The 21,094-nt window shown below is 38.0% G+C and overlaps 1 protein-coding gene across 1 annotated transcript; it reads left to right on the top strand.

Annotated features, from left to right (window-relative positions):
- The first annotated feature begins 287 nt into the window (after positions 1 to 287).
- Positions 288 to 10,625, top strand: LOC133633528 (group XIIB secretory phospholipase A2-like protein). Its single transcript, XM_062026078.1, has 4 exons — positions 288 to 585; positions 5,396 to 5,484; positions 10,051 to 10,216; positions 10,285 to 10,625. The coding sequence occupies exons 1-4, from the start codon at positions 342 to 344 to the stop codon at positions 10,401 to 10,403; spliced, it is 618 nt and encodes a 205-aa protein (XP_061882062.1). The 5' UTR covers positions 288 to 341; the 3' UTR covers positions 10,404 to 10,625.
- Positions 10,626 to 21,094: the final 10,469 nt, after the last annotated feature.

The raw sequence follows: 21,094 nt of genomic DNA, 5'->3' as shown, positions 1-21,094 counted from the left end.
ACAACTATTTATTCAGTTTGTCCATCAATAGCAAAACCAGCGTATGAGCAGTTGTGTTTTGTCTCTGCACTTATACATTTTAATTGTATAAAAGTGCCATCCTGTTCTTGACATGAGATTTCATCTTTGATACCTATTTCCAGTAAGCAGAATATGAAACGCAATCAGGCTGACATGAATCATCAATAATGATTAAAGGCTCCACAAAATGCGGACTTTGTTCTTCCACATGCAAGGCTCTCTTGACGTCTGGCTCAAAGGTCAGGTCAGGCAGTTTGATTAGTGTTTCCCCTCGGCCTCGCTCACTCGGTTTATTTGTGCGGAACCGTCTGTGTTGCAGAATGACCCGCTGGGCAGGGATCGCTCCCCTCCTGCTTCTGCTCCTACAAAGCGTTGCCGCTCAAGAAACGGACCAAAGCGCGGCACCACCTCCACCTTCGGCATCCAACGGTACGGAGGAAGAGAACGAAGAATGGGGCCTGAACTCCCTGAGAGGAAGCTTCGAGGCAGTCAGTGGCTACTTTGACTCAATGCTGGAGTTCATGGGTGGACGGGATGGACTTTGCCAATATCGCTGTCGATACGGTAATGCAGATTTAGCAAAATATCGTCTGAACGCATACTGGGGGTTTGGGTTTCCTCTGTCTTATGGAGGAAAGGAAGGATAAAGGACAATATGCAGATTCATTTCCCAAAGAAATCACACAAATGTTATGTTTTTATACCAAAACTTGAAGACTCTTATACCAACACTTCCTTGAGACTGATACTGTTTTGTAAATTCCTTAGTATTATCAATGTCGTTATCATCTGGACTGTGGCCTCAAGCCTGATAGGAAAAGGCGATGATAGAAATATCGTGTCAGCATAATAATTTTCAACGTATACAAATTTTCAAACCACACAGCAAAAACTGAAATCTAAGTAGGATTAAATATATCTCAATTAAGGGTGATATTTAATCTTACTTAGATTTAGGACCAAAACACTTAAAACAAGTAAAACACTCTAACATAAAGTCTGCTTAATGAGAAGAATTATCTTATCAGACAGAAAATAAGCAAATATCTCTAATAAGGGTGATATTTGCTTATTTTCTGTCTGATAAGATCATTCTTCTCATTAAGCAGACTTTATGTTAGAGTGTTTTACTTGTTTGAAGGGTTTTGGTCCTAACATATCGCAGTAAGATATTGCAGCTTGTTGCTGACATTTTATGACCTATATTGAGTAAAACATGCTTGAAACTAGAATAACAACTGTTGCAAAGCTGTGTCATCAACACTCACAGTATAAAACTACTTTTTTACAGTAATATTTTTTTATTTCAAGCATGAAAAAAAAAATCATGACTTTGACACAATTGTGTATCATAATTAAAACAGATGAAATGCTGTTTTATTTTCAATGAAACAATAGAAAATACGTACTATTGGTACAGTACAGTAAACTGACAGTTACTATTTAAACATTTAACATGTGACATTTCTGACAATTTTGAACACAAATAGTTCATGCACATTCAGATAAATTCTTCAAAATTACAATAAAAAAAATTTGGCTGGGGGAAGGGCTGTGTGTATGCGCACTAATTGACTGAAAGAGCACGCATTTGGCACGATGATGTCATGTTGTCGATGGAAAAATGCATTTTTAGACAATATGATTTGCCTGAGCGGCTAGGAGACCCCGAGAGTAACAAGCAGTTGCCTTGTTGCCTTTCCATTAAGAACAATAAATTAGTTTTTAGTATAAGTTTGCTGGTTTCAAAAAATGTAATGCCGAGCGCATATCATTATGTCAAGACAATGGCACTAGCATTTACTTAATTTAAGAATATTTTTCAACATATTGAGCAGAAAGGTCTCTTTTTTTTTCTACCAAGAAAAGTGCACTCGTTATTAGTGAGAATATACTTATTTTAAGGTATTTTTGGGTGCATTGAGGTTAGCTAATTTTACTTGCTTTGGAAAGTCTTGACAAGCCACATTTTCTTGTTCTATTGGCAGATCATTTTGCTTAGTTCAAGTAAAATACCCCTAATTTTTTTATTTATGTTTTCCTTGTTTTTGAACACTGACTTTTTGCAGTGCATTCTGTTGCTGTTCTAAAGTGATTCCAAGACCTCAGGATTTCAAAAGAGCAAAATATGCCAATCTAGTAAGCGAAAGACCTAAGATTATTATAGTACATGTACAGTACTGGCCAAAAGTTTGGACACACTTTCTCATTCAATGCGTTTTCTTTATTTTCATGACTATTTACATTGTAGATTGTCACTGAAGGCATCAAAACTATGAATGAACACATGTGGAGTTATGTACTTAACAATAAAAAGGGGAAATAACTGAAGACATGTTTTATATTCTAGTTTCTTCAAAATAGCCACCCTTTGCTCTGATTACTATAGAAGTGAATTAATTAACTCATATCATGTTCTACATACAGTGAATGTTTATATTCATCTTGGAGAAAGCAAACCACCAAGTTTGAGTAAAGAGTGGTATTTCAGTTTGAGCACATGATAAGATAAGGCCCTTTAGTTTGATATTCGCAGGTGGATTGGATCACTACTCGTAGGAAAGAGGCCCTGATTGGGACTTTGGAATGCAAAAGTGATAACCATATCCTTGAGAGGAGACTACCTGTCCAGCTCAACGCTAACATTTAAGTTATGACTTAAAGCAGTTGTTTTCCAGACACTTACACAGTAACATCTCCTTTTATGGTCAGGATGTGCTCTCCTGACCCAGCACACACACAGAGACACGAGGTAGGAATATAAAACTGGTGGTTTGGCTTCTCCAGTTGAGGAGTCCTTCATTTTTTTGACCTAGGTTCCTCTGGGTACGGCAGACGCTCGCTTGTAATATGGCAACTTTTGGTTCAGTAAAGAGTCTCCAACGTCTCTTTTGATCCAGCCGCACTGCCGTAACATAATTTTGTCTGGACGAGGACGACAAGACCAGAAATACACTTCACTATTTTGCACACTCTTGGCATTCTCTCAATGAGCTTCAAGACATAGTCCCCTGAAAGGGTTTTCACTTCACAGGTGTCATAGTTTTGATGCCTTCAGTGACAATCTACAATGTAAATAGTCATGAAAATAAAGAAAACGTATTGAAATGAGGTGTGTCCAAACTGTTGGCATATACTATATATACATATATGTACAGTATATATATACAGTATGTATATGTTTCTGTGCTTTCACAGGGAAACCTGTGAAACAGGCTTGTAGGGATGATATAGCCTCTTGTGTTTTTACCGACCTAACATATACTGTATATGTATATATATATATATATATATATATATATATATATATATATATATATATATATATATATACAGTATATATATATATAAGTATATATATATATATATACTTATATATATATATATATATATATATATATATATATATATATATATATATATATATATATATATATATATATATATATATATATATATATATATATATATATGTATACTTATATATGTATATATATATATATATATATAAGTATATATATATATATATAAGTATATATATATATATATATATATATATATATATACTTATATATGTATATATATATATATATATATATATATATATATATATATATATATATATATATATACTTACATATGTATATATATATATATATATATATATATATATATATATATATATGTATACTTATATATGTATATATATATATATATATAAGTATATATATATATATAAGTATATATATATATATATATATACTTATATATGTATATGTATATATATATATATATATATATATATATATATATATATACTTACATATGTATATATATATATATATATATATATATATATATATATATATATATATATATAAGTATATATATATACATATATATACACTTATATATATATATATATATATATATATATATATATATATATATATATATATATATATATATATATGTATATATATATATATATATATATATATATATATATATATATATATATATATATATATATATATATATATATAAGTGTAAACTAGTCTTAACTTTAAAGAAATACACTCTATACATTGCTAATGTGGTAAATTACTATTCTAGCTGCAAATGTCTGGTTTTTGGTGCAATATCTACATAGGTGTATAGAGGCCCATTTCCAGCAACTATCAGTCCAGTGTTCTAATGGTACAATGTGTTTGCTCATTGGCTCAGAAGGCTAATTGATGATTAGAAAACCCTTGTGCAATCATGTTCACACATCTGAAAACAGTTTAGCTCGTTACAGAAGCTACAAAACTGACCTTCCTTTGAGCAGATTGAGTTTCTGGAGCATCACATTTGTGGGGTCAGTTAAACTCACAATGGCCAGAAAAAGAGAACTTTCATCTGAAACTCGACAGTCTATTCTTGTTCTTAGAAATGAAGGCTATTCCACAAAATTGTTTGGGTGACCCCAAACTTTTGAACGGTAGTGTATATATATATATATATATATATATATATATATATATATATATATATATATATATATATATATATATATATATGCACTGTATATATATATATATATATATATATATATATATATATATATATATATGCACTGTATATATATATATATATATATATATATATATATATATATATATATATACTGTATATATATATATATATATATATATATATATATATATATATATATATATATATATATATATATATATATATATATATATATATATATATATATATATATATAGATATATAGATATATATATGTACGCATGTTATTCTCCAGCTAGTAACATGGAGACACAGACAAAACAAAATTACCTTTTCATTCTGACATTTCAGCCATTTGTTTTTGATTCTACAACGTTCAAATGACTGAAGCATTTTCGTTTAGCATCTGTTTGGACACTGCTGGGCGTTTGCCTCTTTCGGTAGCCGTAGACGAGGGGTCTTTAACGTTTTCAAGGCCAAGGACCCCCAAATGTAAATGTCCTGAATAAAATTGTCCTACACAATAGTTTTCAATTTAAATGGTCCTAAAGGTACCTTGTTATTGTGCGAAATAAACTTAAACTCAACTCAACTCAATAGTAAAATAATTTAATAATGCAGTACAGTGCTGCTAATTGCTTGCTATCCAAAATGCTAACATAAATATAGTAGTATAATCATTTGTTATTTAGAGTGCAGGCAATGCCACTGCCTTTTATAAACTACGCCACAGTGTGTTGCATCAATGTTAATATGTATTTAAAGACATTTAAATTTGTGGAATAAAAAATGTAATGTAAAATAAAATCTAATTGACCAAGAATTTCACTAACTCTTCATGCAATAATGTGTACAGGTAACGCTCCTCTGCCACGTCCTGGGTACCAAATGCCAGAACCTGATGGGTGCAGCTCCTACTTCTTTGGTCTTCCTGTTCCAGAAGGGGTATGTACTTCACTCCATTTAAGACAACTGTAGGTGTGCATTTAACAAATTTTTCAAGGGGTACAATATGATGAATTTAAAGCACAGTCTTGGCACTTTTGGGCTTATGTATTTAGTCCTTTGGACAACCAACTTGACAAAAACAGAAGTACAACCTATGATCAAGTGTGCCCCATGTGTGATCTTATATGTACTTTAACCCAAGTTTTTTGATTAACATACAATACAGGCCAAAAGTTTGGACACACCTTCTCATTCAATGCATTTTCTTAATTTTCATGACTATTTACATTGTAGATTGTCACTGAAGGCATCAAAACTGTGAATGAACACGTGGAGTTATGTAGCCACTATTTACTCTGATCACTGCTTTGCACACACTTGGCATTCTCTCGATGAGCTTCAAGCACACTTCAGGTGACTACCTCTTGAAGCTCATCGAAAGAATGCCAAGGGTGTGCAAAGCAGTAATCAGAGCAAAGAGTGGCTATTTTGAAGACACTGGAAAATAAATCAAGTTTTCAGTTATTTCATCTTTTTTTGTTAAGCACATAACTCCACATGTGTTCATTCAGAGTTTTGATGCCTTCAGTGACAATCTACAATGTAAATAGTCATGAAAATAAAGAAAACGCATTGAATGAGAAGGCGTGTCCAAACTTTTGGCCTGTTCTGTATTTTACATGCACTTTCAGTGTGCTTAATCAGATGATCACACAGGGACGTCACTGGTGACTTGAGTTGAATGTTGCAACGTTCCTCTATGTCCGCAAGCTATTATTATTAATAATATATGTGACAACATTGCTCATATTTCTGCAAATATTTTGTTATATATTTTAATGGGTCAGTCAACACTGAATAAATGACAGTTAGATGGAATGTAAAGAGTGTAAATATACGGTCCCCTCTAACAACACAGAGCCAGTCATGTCTAAAACTGCTGTACTCGGGTACTCAAATCCCTGTACCACAATAAGGTAGTGATTTGCAAAGGGGGTTTTGTTTGGTATGGTTTGACTATAAAATTAGTTTTCTTTCATATAGTCAGACTAGACGATATGGTTTGTTTTTGTATAGTCAGACTGGCAATATGTATATCTACACTGAATAGTTGGCATGTCCGAAATGTTCTATTCTGTACAGACAATCTATGGCATGAACTTCCAAAACAAAACCTACGGTCTGCATTTACAAAACAAATCATACGATATAGTATGTTTCTTCTGGATATTACAGAGAAAAAAAGGTTTTGGTATGGAAAGTCATACCTTAGGTTCTGTTTTGTATGGTCAGACCAAATAGAATGTAAGTTTTGTTCTGTATTTTATAGTCAAACTATGTTTCGTTTTGTATAGTCAGACTATTGAATGTATGTTTTGTTTTGTATACTATGGTCAAGTTCAAGTTAAAGTTGCTTTATTATTGTCCATTCTTCACATGTACTAGGCATACAAGAATTTAAATTACGTTTTCAGCACAGTCCCACTCAGAGCAGACATACATTACAGGGAGACAAGACAGGACCGCTGACGGGTCAGCCACTTACGGTGCCCCTTAAAAAGGTGGGAATAGAATGAATGAATAGAATCAACAAAACTTGCAACAGAGGGGAGTGAGTTACAGAGGCCGGCTGCTGCTGTATAAGTGCTACTCAGTCCTCCATCAAAGCGGTGGTGAAGGCGTGGGGTGGGGGTTAGGGGGTGCATATGCCATTGTCCAGGGTGTGGTGAGTGTCTATAGGCCTGGAGCCGCTCTGCAGGCAGTGCAAGCAAAGTTCAACTCCCAGGTGTTGTTGAGGAGGGAGGGAGGTCAGAGTGTCCATCACTGAGGTGTCCTCAGGGGATGTTTTCAGAACAGCCTTCTTCTGTTTTGAGCAGCGTCAAGGCCATTCGAGGGAGTCAAATCGTAGATTAGGTTTGTTGTTTTTCCAAGCGAGCAGACATTTCCATGGCTTGTCTGTTCTAATCGTTCTCTCATATCCAAATTTTGCATTTCCATAAGCCTCTCTATGATGGGATCCAATTTACGATTCAGTTTAGAAATATCCAAGGTCTGTGAACCCACAGCTGGACCCATGCCTTCCATTGCAACAAACAGCCTTTGGGCTCCTTGAGTGGCAGCCATCGTCTTCCGAATTTAACGATACACCAAACCAATGCTCAGCCCAATCAGCAGATGCCCTGCGATCAGGGTTCCAAATAGGTAGATGTCTTCCACGTCCTCGATGGAAAGCCCTGACAGGCACATGATTCTCCATTTCTGCCAGGAGTCTCTCACGCACCCTGCAGCAATTACTCTGTCAGGGCAGCCAGGCTCCCCAGAACCTCTTTTCCTCGTCAAAAAGATTTTGTCAAGTCCAGAGAGTCCAGCTAATCAATTCCATTTCTGGTGTTTAGATTTTGGAGGATAGCGCAGAGAAAGAGGCCTAAAAAGTATAGACAAGACAAAACAAAGAGAGCAAGCAGGGAGAGACAGAAGGGGGGAAAAAATGTGACCGCCTCGACCAAGTGCCAAGGCAGAAAATATAATAATAATATAATATATATAATATAGGTTTTGTATACTATAGCATGTTGGGACTTGATTGATTGAGACTTTTATTAGTAGGTTGCACAGTGAAGTACATATTCCGTACAATTGACCACTAAATGGTAACACCCGAATAAGTTTTTCAACTTGTTTAAGTCGGGGTCCACTTAAATTGATTCATGATACAGATATGGGACTAACGCGTTACAAAGTAACGCGTTAGTCCCAACACTGGTCCTCTTCACTTTTCCCCAGGTGTTCACATATTACGATGTAGTACACGTTAAATCATCACCTTTTTGCTTTCAACTTGAACTTCCTCATCTCAGAAGGAAAAGCATCTGATCGGCCCACCTTCGTCGCTAACTCCCACCCTCTCTCATATTGTACGCTATAAAAGAACTGTAATTGGATATATTCCGAACTTGTCCCAACCATTTACAAGACAAAATTAAATATGATTGCATTTTGTTTCTGACACTTTTAGTCCATCCATCCATCCATCCATTTTCTACCGCTTGTCCCTTTTGGGGTCACAGGGGGTTCTGGAGCCTATCTCAGCTGCATTTGGGCGGCTTATTAGTCGCCACCTCATCACAGGGCCAACACAGACAGACAACATTCACACTCACATTCACACACTAGGGCCAATTTAGTGTTGCCAATCAACCTATCCCCAGGTGCATGTCTTTGGAGGTGGGAGGAAGCTGGAGTACCCGGAGGGAACCCACGCAGTCACGGGGAGAACATGCAAACTCCACACAGAAAGATCCCGAGTTGTTTTTAATTCCTCCACACTGCTTTACTGAGGGCTCAGGGGAGAGGTGTGTGTGTCTGTGTGCACGCGGACTCGCGGAGCCTGACACAGGTGTTGTAGCGTGTCCTTTTTTCAGCGGATTTCTCTGTTACTGCGGATCATTTTGTGTATCGTAACAGCATGTGTTTATAAGCAATGAAAATAATGGTCCAACTCATAAAAACAGTCACACTATTGAATGTATGTTGTTTTGTACTGTGTACTGGAGTCAGACTATGTTTTTTTTTGTATAGTCAGACTTTAAATATAGACTATGTTTTGTTTTGGAAAGTCGATACTAGCATGTATGTTTTGTACTGTAGTCGAGACTGTTTTGTTTTGCTAAGTCTGACTATAGAATACAGTGGCGGGCTGTGCGATTCCCACCTAGGCCTTCAGTGATGTCCTGGTTAGTCGGACATTAATAAATACCCCTCAAAATACTATAATTTATGTCACCACATGACCACGGCTGGAGAAATACTATACAGAAACACACTTGTGCACTACTGGACATTGAACACCCTTAACAGTGTACAAAACAGGCTATATTTCGGCACATTTCAAAATCTAAGAACCCGCATCAGCATTTAAAACATTACGTGGTACTGTCAAAATTTAAATAATTGTAAAGAATATATTAAATGTGGAAAAATAAATCAATAAAATATTTGAACTTTTTCTTTGTGAGTTAAAAAAGTGAGAACCGATGATTTCTCTGTTGGCCGGGTATGGCTCCGGTGCCCCTTCCTGCTTTTCGCAAATTACAACCTGTGATTGGATTCTCACTTGGGAGTGACAAGTGATAATCCAATAACAGTCACGTTTAGCTACTGTCAACAACTCGTGATCTTATTGGCTATCACAACTGTCTATCCGGCAGAATTCATACGGCGCTGGCAACAAGCTGGCTGAATTCTGATTGGATAAAAGCTCTAACATAAAAACAAGCAACACTGGATCCTAATAAGACATGAAGAGAATATGATGTGAACTTTATGGAAAGTAGATCATGATCATGATTTATGTTAGGCCAGCAGAGAAGGCCTTGCCGGCCCTAACGGCACACCGCTGATAGAATATAGGTTTTGTTTCGTATAGTTAGACTACATGTTTTAACAGCTTTTTTTACTTTGTAATTGAAATGATCAATATCATGCAAAATGTACTTTGTGGCATCAACAATTTATTAGAAACATATTTTATGTGTATCATTGCCACTGTTTGTTGTACTTCAGATGGACATGGGCATCCCCGCCATGACCAAGTGTTGCAACCAGCTGGATATGTGTTACGAGACCTGCGGTTCTAACAAGTACCGCTGTGACTCCAAGTTCCGCTGGTGCCTCCACAGCATCTGCTCCGACCTCAAGAAAAGCCTTGGCTTTGTGTCTAAAGTTGAAGGTTGGTAACTCAGTCTTATTATTACTTGGTATTATAGTTGAGGATAAAATGTAATGTTCTCTCAACAGCATGTGAGACGGTGGCAGACACTTTGTTCAACACAGTGTGGACTCTGGGCTGCAGACCCTACATGAACAGCCAGCGAGCGTCATGCTACTGCCAAGGAGAAGAGAGAGATGAACTCTAGACTAAACTCAAACCATATTTTTATTTATGACAATTATAATTCACAGAAACACCCCATCTTTATGGCAACATTGTTTTACCTGAGTGACAGTTGTGTTTTTTTGCTATTCACAACACAATGCATTTATCTTTTTACCCTCTTAATTATTTTGACAAATGATTATGCATTTGCTTTGTCTCGATTGTACAGTATGAAATATTAAAATAAAAAAAAAACATAACATTACCCTCATTTTTAAAACACCTCCTTTTGGTCTACATTAGGGGTATCTCATTATTTTGACATGGGCGCCCTACTTTTCCGCGACGGAGGGGCCCGAAGCCCACTCAAATATTAACACTGAATAAGCCATTTTACTCTTGAAGTTAATTGTATTCTGTAGAAGTCGCTGTCTTGCGGTTCCACTGATATGCACGTCAAGTACCCAAGCGTACAGAGTTGACAACAGGTTTAATGTTTTTCAACACAACCATCAAATAATATGCTTTCTTTCAGGACTTTCCAGTCTCTCTCCAAACTTCCTCCTCCTCCTGCACCCGGCCGCTCACTGTTAAAGACAACAGATGATTAGATTAACACGTACCACCTGTGAAATCTAATCACCTGCCAGCTGTGTCTCGCTGTCAGCAACCGATGGAGCTCGTCCTCAGCACCACGGACAGCGGCGGTGACTTTTACTTCTACAGGTAGCGCTGGCTACATCTCCCCCCACATATTCAATAACTAGAAAATTTCACGCGGAAATTTGGTTCGGCCTGCTATCTGTGCCCTGGACCTCTGGCCGGGGGTCGCCGGAAGCCGCCGTACTTTTAAGATGGTGCCGAGTGTCTGAATCAGTCAATTTTAGGTGTACTGTATAAAATGAGCTACAGAGCGAGCCTAAAACGTTAGCATGCTTACATAAAATTGCTAACATTTAGCAGGTGTGCTAAGGACGGCATGCTAACAGTTAGCATGTCTCACATTTCAAGTAACACGGCGGTAAAGTTTATGGCTGCGGAAATAGAGAAAACAAGTGTAAAATTAGATGAAAAAGTTAGCATGCTTAAGTTAGCACACTAACAGTTAACAGCTGTCACAAACCAAGTTATATGACTCTAGGTTAAACGGTTGCAAAATTAGCTAAAAAAGCTAGCACTTTAATGTTAGCATGTTTACTCTTGAGATTAATTGTATTCAATATTTACCAGTGGCGTGCGGTGAGGTTAATGTCTGGTGAGGCACGACTACATCATCACAGTCAAATTTAAAAACATATGAACCTGCAGTGCAGGTGTACCTAATGTTGTGTCCCTGCGGTCGTTCGCGGCTCCTGCAGCGCGAGCATTGTTGTTTTTGCACTTTTTGGCTTCTTGTTAAGTGACTTTTTTTGGGTGGATTCGGTCTTGCACGTGGAGGGTTTGGGTGTGGGCTTTGGTTGGTGTGGCCGCGGTGCTCCCGTCGGGCAGTGCATTCTGCGGCGGAGGTGCTTGGCACCAGGAGGCGGGGTTATGATACGAGCCTCACACAGTGTGTCTCCGCAGCAGATTTATGATCGCTCAGCACTAAAAATACGTTACACACATACAGTTGTTGACAAAATACACTGTACATTATATACCTCAGCTAACTAAACTATGGAAATGTATAATATAATTCATATAGCAATACGGTCTCACTGCACAGCAGGCCAGCAGTTAGCCGAGTCACAATCCATGGTGAGGCACAAATCAGTGACGTGCCTCATCTGGCTGCTGATCACCACACCGTCTCTTCTCAGTATTTGAACGGCAAATGTGAAAATAAAAATAAAAATAATCTAAAACTGGTGAAGTTAAATGGAAAATAACTTTAGTATAATCACTGGATATATATAACAATTTAATACATTTTTTTTTCTTTTTCTTTTTTTTCTTCTTTCCATGATGGCAGGTGAGGCCGTGCCTCCCCTGCCTCTAGTGACTGCACGCCACTGATATTTACAGTACCATATTTTTCGGAGTATAAGTCGCTCCGGAGTATAAGTCGCACTGGCCGAAAATGCATAATAAAGAAAGAAAAAAACATACATAAGTTGCACTGGAGTATAAGCCGCATTTTTGGGGGAAATTTATTTGATAAAACCCAACACCAAGAATAGACATTTGAAAGGCAATTTAAAATAAATAAAGAATAGTGAACAACAGGCTGAATAAGTGTATGTTACATGACGCATAAATAACCAACTGAGAACGTGCCTGGTATGTCAACGTAACATATTATCGTCATTCAAACAACTATAACATATAGAACTTGCTATACGTTTACCAAACAATCTGTCACTCCTAATCGCTAAATCCGATTAAATCTTATACGTCTAGTCTCTTACGTGAATGAGCTAAATAATATTATTTGATATTTTACGGTAATGTGTTAATAATTTCACACTTAAGTCGCTCCTGAGTATAAGTCGCACCCCCGGCCAAACTATGAAAAAAACTGCGACTTATAGTCCAAAAAATACGGTATATATAACCTACTTACAGTTTAACAAATTATGTCAAGCATGTGTTAACCCCCAAGATTATTACCAAGGCTTAGGTTAGGCTAAGTATAAAAAAATAGTACTAATCAAATATACTGCAAAGATAGAAAACATAAACACTGTGTACTCAGCCCATTACATACATAAAAAAATCACGTGGAAAAATGTATAATTGACAAGAACCAGCAATTCCACACTACTTTCTTTATGAATGTTATTTTTCTACAGCTACAACATTAAAATCGAATATAAAGTGCATGAGAAGTTTAACTCACCGTAACGCTAAATCAATGGGAGCCCTGAGCTTGTTTCTCTGCAACAAGACGGTCCCAACTGGGGGTAATGGGAGACAAAGTGTGTTGCTTATGTCCAGTCTGCTCCGTTGTTTTGTTTTGGTGGCTGTCACTGCAGAAAGTCCCGCTTCACACAGGTAGAATGTCGGAAATGGCAACAGGGTTTTCAGTGCTGTGGTGGCGATCTCGGGGTATTCTGCCATGACTTTAATCCAGAAAGCAGGCAGAGTTTTCGTCTCAAACACACTTTTAAGGCTGCCGTCATTTGCAATCTCCAGCAGTTGATCTTGTTCTTGCACAGACATGCTGGATTCACCTGCTTTTTTGACAAATGGGTCGCGGATCCATTCCTTGGCAGTTCGTGGGTCCTTTGAAGTTGGGAAGTAGCGCTTTAACTCTTTTAAAAGCACAGACAGGTGATCGTGCAGCAGCTTGGTAAATGAAGGCGCAGGCTCAGTCCCACGCAAAATCTCTGCTAATGTTTGAGAGCCGGTCGCCGCATATTATGCAGAACGGGCTTGGTGCGTGGGAATCACCTGTTGCCATAAATCCATATTTCAAGTATGGCTCCTGGTATTGTCTATTAAAAGCTTTCTTTTTGTTGGAAGTCATAGGCTGTTCTTTTCTCTCTTCACTGTGCCTTTTACCCTTCACAAAGAAACTTTACAAAGACGTCTGTTTTTACTCATTTTGCTAGCTGGGTAAAATTTTGGCGCTCAAGTGACCAAGATATAACCGAGAGAATCTGGTCATTTTTCAAAATAAGACACTTTTCAAAATGTCTATGTTGAAGCGCACAGTGCAAAGACTTTCTGCACTGTCAGTTGCTACAGAGCTCCAAACTTCATGTGACCTTCCAATTAGCCCATGTACAGTACGCAGAGAGCTTCATGGAATGAGTTTCTATGGCCGAGCAGCTGCATCTAACCCATACATCACGAAGTCCAATGCAAAGCGTTGGATGCAGTGGTGTAAAGCAGTGGTTCCCAACCCCCGGGCCGCGGCCCGGTACCGGTCCGTGGATTGATTGGTACCGGGCCGCACAATAATTAGTTATTTCCGTTTTATTTATTATCTGATCGCGAACGGCAGAAGAAAGCCATTTCTGCGCAAATGTCACAAAGTATCCCGCTTACATTACGCCAAACAGCACAGAGACAAGCCTAAAAACTTCTGGAACAAAGTAATTTGGAATGATGGCTTTCTTCTGGCGACTCGACCATGCAGCTAATTTTTCTTCAAGTGCCTCCTTATTGTGCATCTTGAAACAGCCACACCACAATTTTTCAGAGAGTCCTGTATTTCAGCTTAAGTTATTTGTGGATTTTTCTTTGCATCTCGAACAATTTTCCTGGTAGTTGTGGCTGAAATCTTTGCTGGTCTACCTGAATCCCTCATTTTCCACTTCTTAATCAGCGTTTGAACACTGCTGATTGGCATTCACATTTCCTTGGATATCTTTTTATACCTCTTTCCTGTTTTATGCAGTTCAATTACCTTTTCTTGCAGATCCTTTGACAATTCTTTTGCCTTCCCCATGACTCAGAATCCAGAAACATCTGTGCAGCACTGGTTGAAAGATGCAATGGTCGGTCAGAAGCCCAGAAACTCACTGACCTTTTATACACACACATTAATTACAAACAAACATGTCACAGGTGAGGATTGGAACCTTGATTAGCCATTCAAACCTGTTTGTGTCAACTTTTGTGCATGTTATCAGATCAAAGTCACTGGGGCATGTAAACTTTTGATCAGGGTCATTTGGGTACTTTCTTTTGTCATTTTGATTTAAAAATAGTAAACACAGTTGTTTGCCAATAAATAGCTTCACACAACCATGAAGCATGAGTGGAAGAAAGGTTTTTGTGTTATCGTTCATATTCTCTGAAGAATGGCCAAGAAATCATAAATTCTCCCAGGGTATGTAAACTTATGAGCACAACTGTATAGTCAATAGAATAGACAAGATATTTATTGTTCGAACTGAGAATCATAATTTTTTTTGTGCAAATAATCATTAATTTAGAATTTAATGGCAGCAACACATTTCAAAAAAAATGGCACAGAGGTATTTTTACTACTGTGTTACTTGGCCTTTCTTTTTAACGACACTCAGTAAACGTTTGGGGAACTGAGGAGACCAATTTTTGAAGCTTTTTAGGTGGAATTCTTTCCCATTCTTGCTTGATGTACAGCTGAAGTTGTTCAACAGTCCGTTGTGATATTTTAGGCTTCATATTGCACCACACATACCATCACAGATGCTGGCTTTTGAACTTTGCCTATAATAATCCAGATGGTTCTTTTCCTCTTTGTTTCGGAGGATACGACGCCCAGTTTTCTAAAAACAATTTGAAATGTGGACTCGTCAGACCACAGAACACTTTTCCACTTTGCATCAGTCCATCTTAGGCCCTGCGATGAGGTGGCGACTTGTATGTATGTAGCTGAGATAGGCTCCAGCACCCCCCGCGACCCCAAAAGGGATAAGCGGTAGAAAATGGATGGATGGATGGATCAGTCCATCTTAGATGAGCTCGGGCCCAGCGAAGCCGGCGGCGTTTCTGGGTGTTGTTGATAAAGGGCTTTCGCTTTGCATAGTAGCGTTTTAACATACACTTACAGATGTAGCGACAAATTGTAGTTACTGACAGTGGTTTTCTGAATTGTTCCTGATTCCATGTGGTGATATCCTTTACACACTGATGTCAGTTTTTGATGCAGTACCGCCTGACGGATCGAAGGTCACAGGCATTCAAGGTTGGTTTTCAGCCTTGCTGCTTACGTGCAGTGATTTCTCTCGATTCTCTCAACCTTTTGATGCTATTACGGACCGTAGATGGTGAAATCCTTAAATTCCTTGTAATAGCTGGTTGAGAAATGTTGTTCTTAAACTGTTGGACAATTTGCTCATGCATTTGTTCACAAAGCGGTGACCCTCGCCCTATCCTTGTTTGTGAATGACTTTAATGAAAGCTGTTTTTATACCCAATCATGGCACCCACCTGTTCCCAATTAGCCTGTTCACCTGTGGGATGTTCCAAATAAGTGTTTGATGAGCATTCCTAAACTTTCTCAGTCTTTTTTGAAACATGTTGCAGGCATCAAATTCCAAATGAGCTATTATTGGCAAGAAATAACCAAGTTTTCCAGTTTGAACGTTAAATATCTTGTCTTTGCAGTCTATTCAATTGAATATAAGTTGAAAAGGATTTGCAAATTATTGTATTCTGTTTTTATTTATCATTTACACAACATGCCAACTTCACTGGTTTTGGGTTTTGTAGATCCCCTTTAATACAGTGTTGTTCTGGGGTGCACGTTCTTTGGAATAAGAACCGTCTCTCGGCCAATTGATATGCTTTAGGTTGGTTGCAAGCAAAAATTCAGATTACGAGTCTCCCCACCACTAGTCAGTTAGTATATCAAATGTAGGGATGATGTTCGAAACCGGTTCTCCCGGTGGTTCGATAAGAAAATAACCGATTCCATGGACTCTAATCCCTTTTTGAGAACCGGGTCCCGTTATCGAGGCCACTATAGTAAAGAAAAAGAGTTGGTTCTTTATTCGAATCCATGGGAACGAATCCTTTTTTTTTTTTACTAGGAAATGCCTTGTGGCACTTCCCAGGAAATGACGTAGCTCAGTCATTAGGCGGCAGATACAGAAAGCAGCAACAACAATGTCACCGGAAAAAAACGCCTCAAGGCATGGCTTCATTTTAAAATTCGACGAGGAAACGGCTATCTGCAATTATTGCCAGGCTTTGCTCTCATGTAAGGGGGGGAAGTAAAACAAGCATGATGAAACATGTTCAGTCTGCACATGGGGCGTGGTTAAGAGGGGAGGAGTATATTTACAGCTAGAATAATAATAATAAATTCACCAAAAGTCAAGTATTTCATATGTATATACACTACCGTTCAAAAGTTTGGGGTCACATTGAAATGTCCTTATTTTCAATGAAGATAACTTTAAACTAGTCTTAACTTTAAAGAAATACACTCTATACATGGCTAATGTGGTAAATGACTATTCGAGCTGCAAATGTCTGGTTTTTGGTGCAATATCTACATAGGTGTATAGAGGCCCATTTCCAGCAACTATCACTCCAGTGTTCTAATGGTACAATGTGTTTGCTCATTGGCTCAGAAGGCTAATTGATGATTAGAAAACCCTTGTGCAATCATGTTCACACATCTGAAAACAGTTTAGCTCGTTACAGAAGCTACAAAACTGACGTTCCTTTGAGCAGATTGAGTTTCTGAAGCATCACATTTGTGGGGTCAATTAAGCGCTCAAAATGGCCAGAAAAAGAGAACTTTCATCTGAAACTCGACAGTCTATTCTTGTTCTTAGAAATGAAGGCTATTCCACAAAATTGTTTGGGTGACCCCAAACTTTTGAACGGTAGTGTGTATATATATATATATATATATATATATATATATATATATATATATATATATATATATATATATATATATATATATATATATATAGTATATATAATATATATATATATATATATATATATATATATATATATATATATATATATATATATATATATATATATATATATATATATATAAGAAATACTTGACTTTCAGTGAATTCTAGCAATATATGTATTTATTTTATTATATATATATATATATATATATATATATATATATATATATATATATATATATATATATATATATATATATATATATATATATAAAAGAAATACTTGAATTTCAGTGTTCATTTATTTACACATATACACACACATAACACTCATCTACTCATTGTTGTACTTGAAAGTGCAATGCTTTGCAGCCAGAAGCACAGCCTTATATACTACATACATACTAAATACACAGTAATGAAAACACAGTTGTTCTACTAACTATACTGTGCTTGCTGCTTACTTACTAAAAAAAAAAACAACAACACTTACCTTTCACTATTTGAGTAGCCTTTGTTCTGCCATTTGCGTACTGGCGAGCAATCTCTGAATCCGGGAACATATCCTTCACGGATTTGTTGAAGACATCCGCAAATGAGAATGGGATGTTGCTTCCAGCTATCAGCATAGCCATCTTTGTCGCGGCATATTTTACACCATCGGATCTCCATTTAGCGAGGTGGCCCATAATACTGGGATGGGACACCGGTGCTGCGCTGCCGACGCTTTGTGCTTCGCTGTCCGTTCATGACTGAGTATATCCGTTCGGCCACTGTGTTCAATGGAGAAGTCTGTCCTACAAAATTTACAGGCAGCATATCCCTTCCCCTTCGAACTGCCCTGGATAAACTGAAATTCTTGTTTCCATTCGTTTTGGAACTTACAAGCGTATTTCTTCATTTTACTCGTCGTCGGCGTCGCCATGGCTGTATCTTCCTCGTCCGCATGGAGCTGGAGGGGGCGTGGCCTCCAGCTGCGGCTGGAAATCGGGAGGAAATTTGTCCCGGGAGGTTTTCGGGAGAGGCGCTGAATTTCGGTAGTCTCCCGGGAAAATCAGGAGGGTTTGGCAAGTATGCTTATATACAATTTTGATTGTTTTAAATTAAACTGGTCATAAAGGTACCTTGTTATTGTGGAATAATAGGATATTCAAATACACTAATCTAATCTAATCTCTAACTGACATTTGCGCCCTAAACATTAGCTCTCAGCTTGCATAATAATCAACTAGCTTTTTTAAATGTTTACATGACTATGAAATAATTTTTAATGGGGTGGCCATGCCACTGCCATTGCTCAACCACTAGTGTGTTGGATCAATGCTAATGTTTATTTAAAAAGATTCCAATCAGCCAAAGATTTCACAACCCCCTGCTGAAGGCCTCTGCAACAGGCCATTTAAGTAGGCTATCAGGGTTTTTTATGAAACTAAAATTCATACTGTTCACTTACATTGATGACTTATAGCCAATCGCTTTGTTTCACTTCCTTTGAATCGCTTCTACTTCCGTGGAGTTTCTGTGTGCGTTTAAGAGTGCAATACTGTTGGAGGAGAAACATATTTGATGTTGCGGTTTCATTCTGAACGTGCAACTAGCGTCCTTCCGTCAGCTGCTGGGACTGAGAGTTACCATGCAGCAGGCGATGTGTCGGGAACGTCGCCACAACTTGTTTATAAAGTTTTTAGTTTGTTGACTGGGATGGTCACCATACTTGCCGACCCTCCCGATTGTCCCGGGAGACTCACGAATTTCAGTGCCCCTCCCGAAAATCTCCCGGGGCAACCATTCTCCCGAATTTCTCCCTATTTTCACCCGGACAACAATATTAGACTTAGACTTAGACAAACTTTAATGATCCACAAGGGAAATTGTTCAACACAGTAGCTCAGTTACAATGATGGAAAGGACAATGCAGGTATAAATAGACTAATATAGCTATAAAAAAATCTAACATATATACAAATATATACATAATATGTGTACAGAGTAATTTATATACAGATATATTATATTATGTCTATAACATATATACAATATAAACTAATGACCATGTACAATATTACAGTATATACAGTCTATATGACAGCAGCAGCATAAAATAGAGAGTAGATCCAGCAGGAAATAGAAAATAGACATTATAAACAAAGAGAAGTAGCTAACATGTCAGGTGTCAGGTAATAGGCAGATGTCATCTATTGCTGTATGGCGAGTGATTATACAGCTGGATGGAGTGTGGAATGAAGGAGTTCTTGAATCGCACAGTGCGGGAAGGAAGTTGAAGGAGCCTGTTGGAGTATGAACTCAGCTGTCCCTTAATTGTCAGGTGGAGTGGATGGGCAGGATTGTCTATGATGGCCAGCAGTTTGTCCAGTGACCTCCGGTCCCTCACTGACACAAACGCCTCCAATTGTGTGCCAATAGTTTGGCCGGCTTTCCGGATCAGATTATCAATCCGGTTTGAGTCCCTTTTGCTGGTGCTGCTCCCCCAACAAACCACTGCAAAGTACAGTGCACTGGCCACAACAGACTGATAAAATATCTCCAACAGCTTGCTGCACACATTGAATGACCTAAGCTTCCTCAGGAAAAAGAGTCTGCTCATGCCCTTCTTGTAAACAGCTTTGCAGTTGTCCTTCCAGTCCAGTCTGCTGTTCAAGTGGACTCCCAGGTACTTGTACTGCTCCACTACTGCCACCTCCCGGCCCTGGATCTTGATGGGCTCCACCGGGGACTGGCTTTAGCGTCCTCTACAACCTGTCGTCACGTCCGCTTTTCCTCCAAACAAACAGCGTGCCGGCCCAGTCACATAATATAAGCGGCTTTTACACACACACAAGTGAATGCAAAGCATACTTGATCAACAGCCATACAGGTCACACTCAGGGTGGCCGTATAAACAACTTTAACACTGTTACAAATATGTGCCAAACTGTGAACCCACACCAAACAAGAATGACAAACACATTTTGGGAGAACATCCGCACCGTAACACAACATAAACACAACCCCTTGCAGCACTAACTCTTCCGGGATGCTACAATATACACCCCCGCTACCAGCAAACCCCGCTCCCCCACCTCAACCCCGCCGCCCATCCCCCGAATTCGGAGGTCTCAAGGTTGGCAAGTATGATGGTCACTCGTCCTTTAATTTAACTGCTAACTTTATTAGTGTTCCAAAACATCAATACGAAACTAAAATGTTTCGTCATTTCTTCGAAATGAACGCATGGCTGAGTTGTTGGGGAGGCACAAAGATTGTGTATTAGATGTGAGAGATATCACTCCTGTTTATTTTTGTTGGCCAAAGTGCTGCACTGAAGTACAAGCCCGTTTCCATATCAGTTGGGAAATTGTGTTAGATGTAAATATAAACGGAATACAATGATTTGCAAATCCTTTTCAATCCATATTCTGTTGAATACGCCAGTGTT

This window comes from Entelurus aequoreus, linkage group LG18 (assembly GCF_033978785.1).
Source record: "Entelurus aequoreus isolate RoL-2023_Sb linkage group LG18, RoL_Eaeq_v1.1, whole genome shotgun sequence".
Classification (NCBI taxonomy): Eukaryota; Metazoa; Chordata; class Actinopteri; order Syngnathiformes; family Syngnathidae; genus Entelurus; species Entelurus aequoreus.
Note: the sequence above shows the minus strand (reverse complement) of the source record. Positions and strands in the feature narration are given on the sequence as shown.

Coding starts and splice junctions, on each gene's coding strand:
- LOC133633528 (XM_062026078.1), top strand. CDS start 342: ATGACCCGCTGGGCAGGGATCGCTCCCCTCCTGCTTCTGCTCCTACAA. Junction 586..5,395: donor CCAATATCGCTGTCGATACG/GTAATGCAGATT, acceptor TAATGTGTACAG/GTAACGCTCCTCTGCCACGT. Junction 5,485..10,050: donor GTCTTCCTGTTCCAGAAGGG/GTATGTACTTCA, acceptor GTTGTACTTCAG/ATGGACATGGGCATCCCCGC.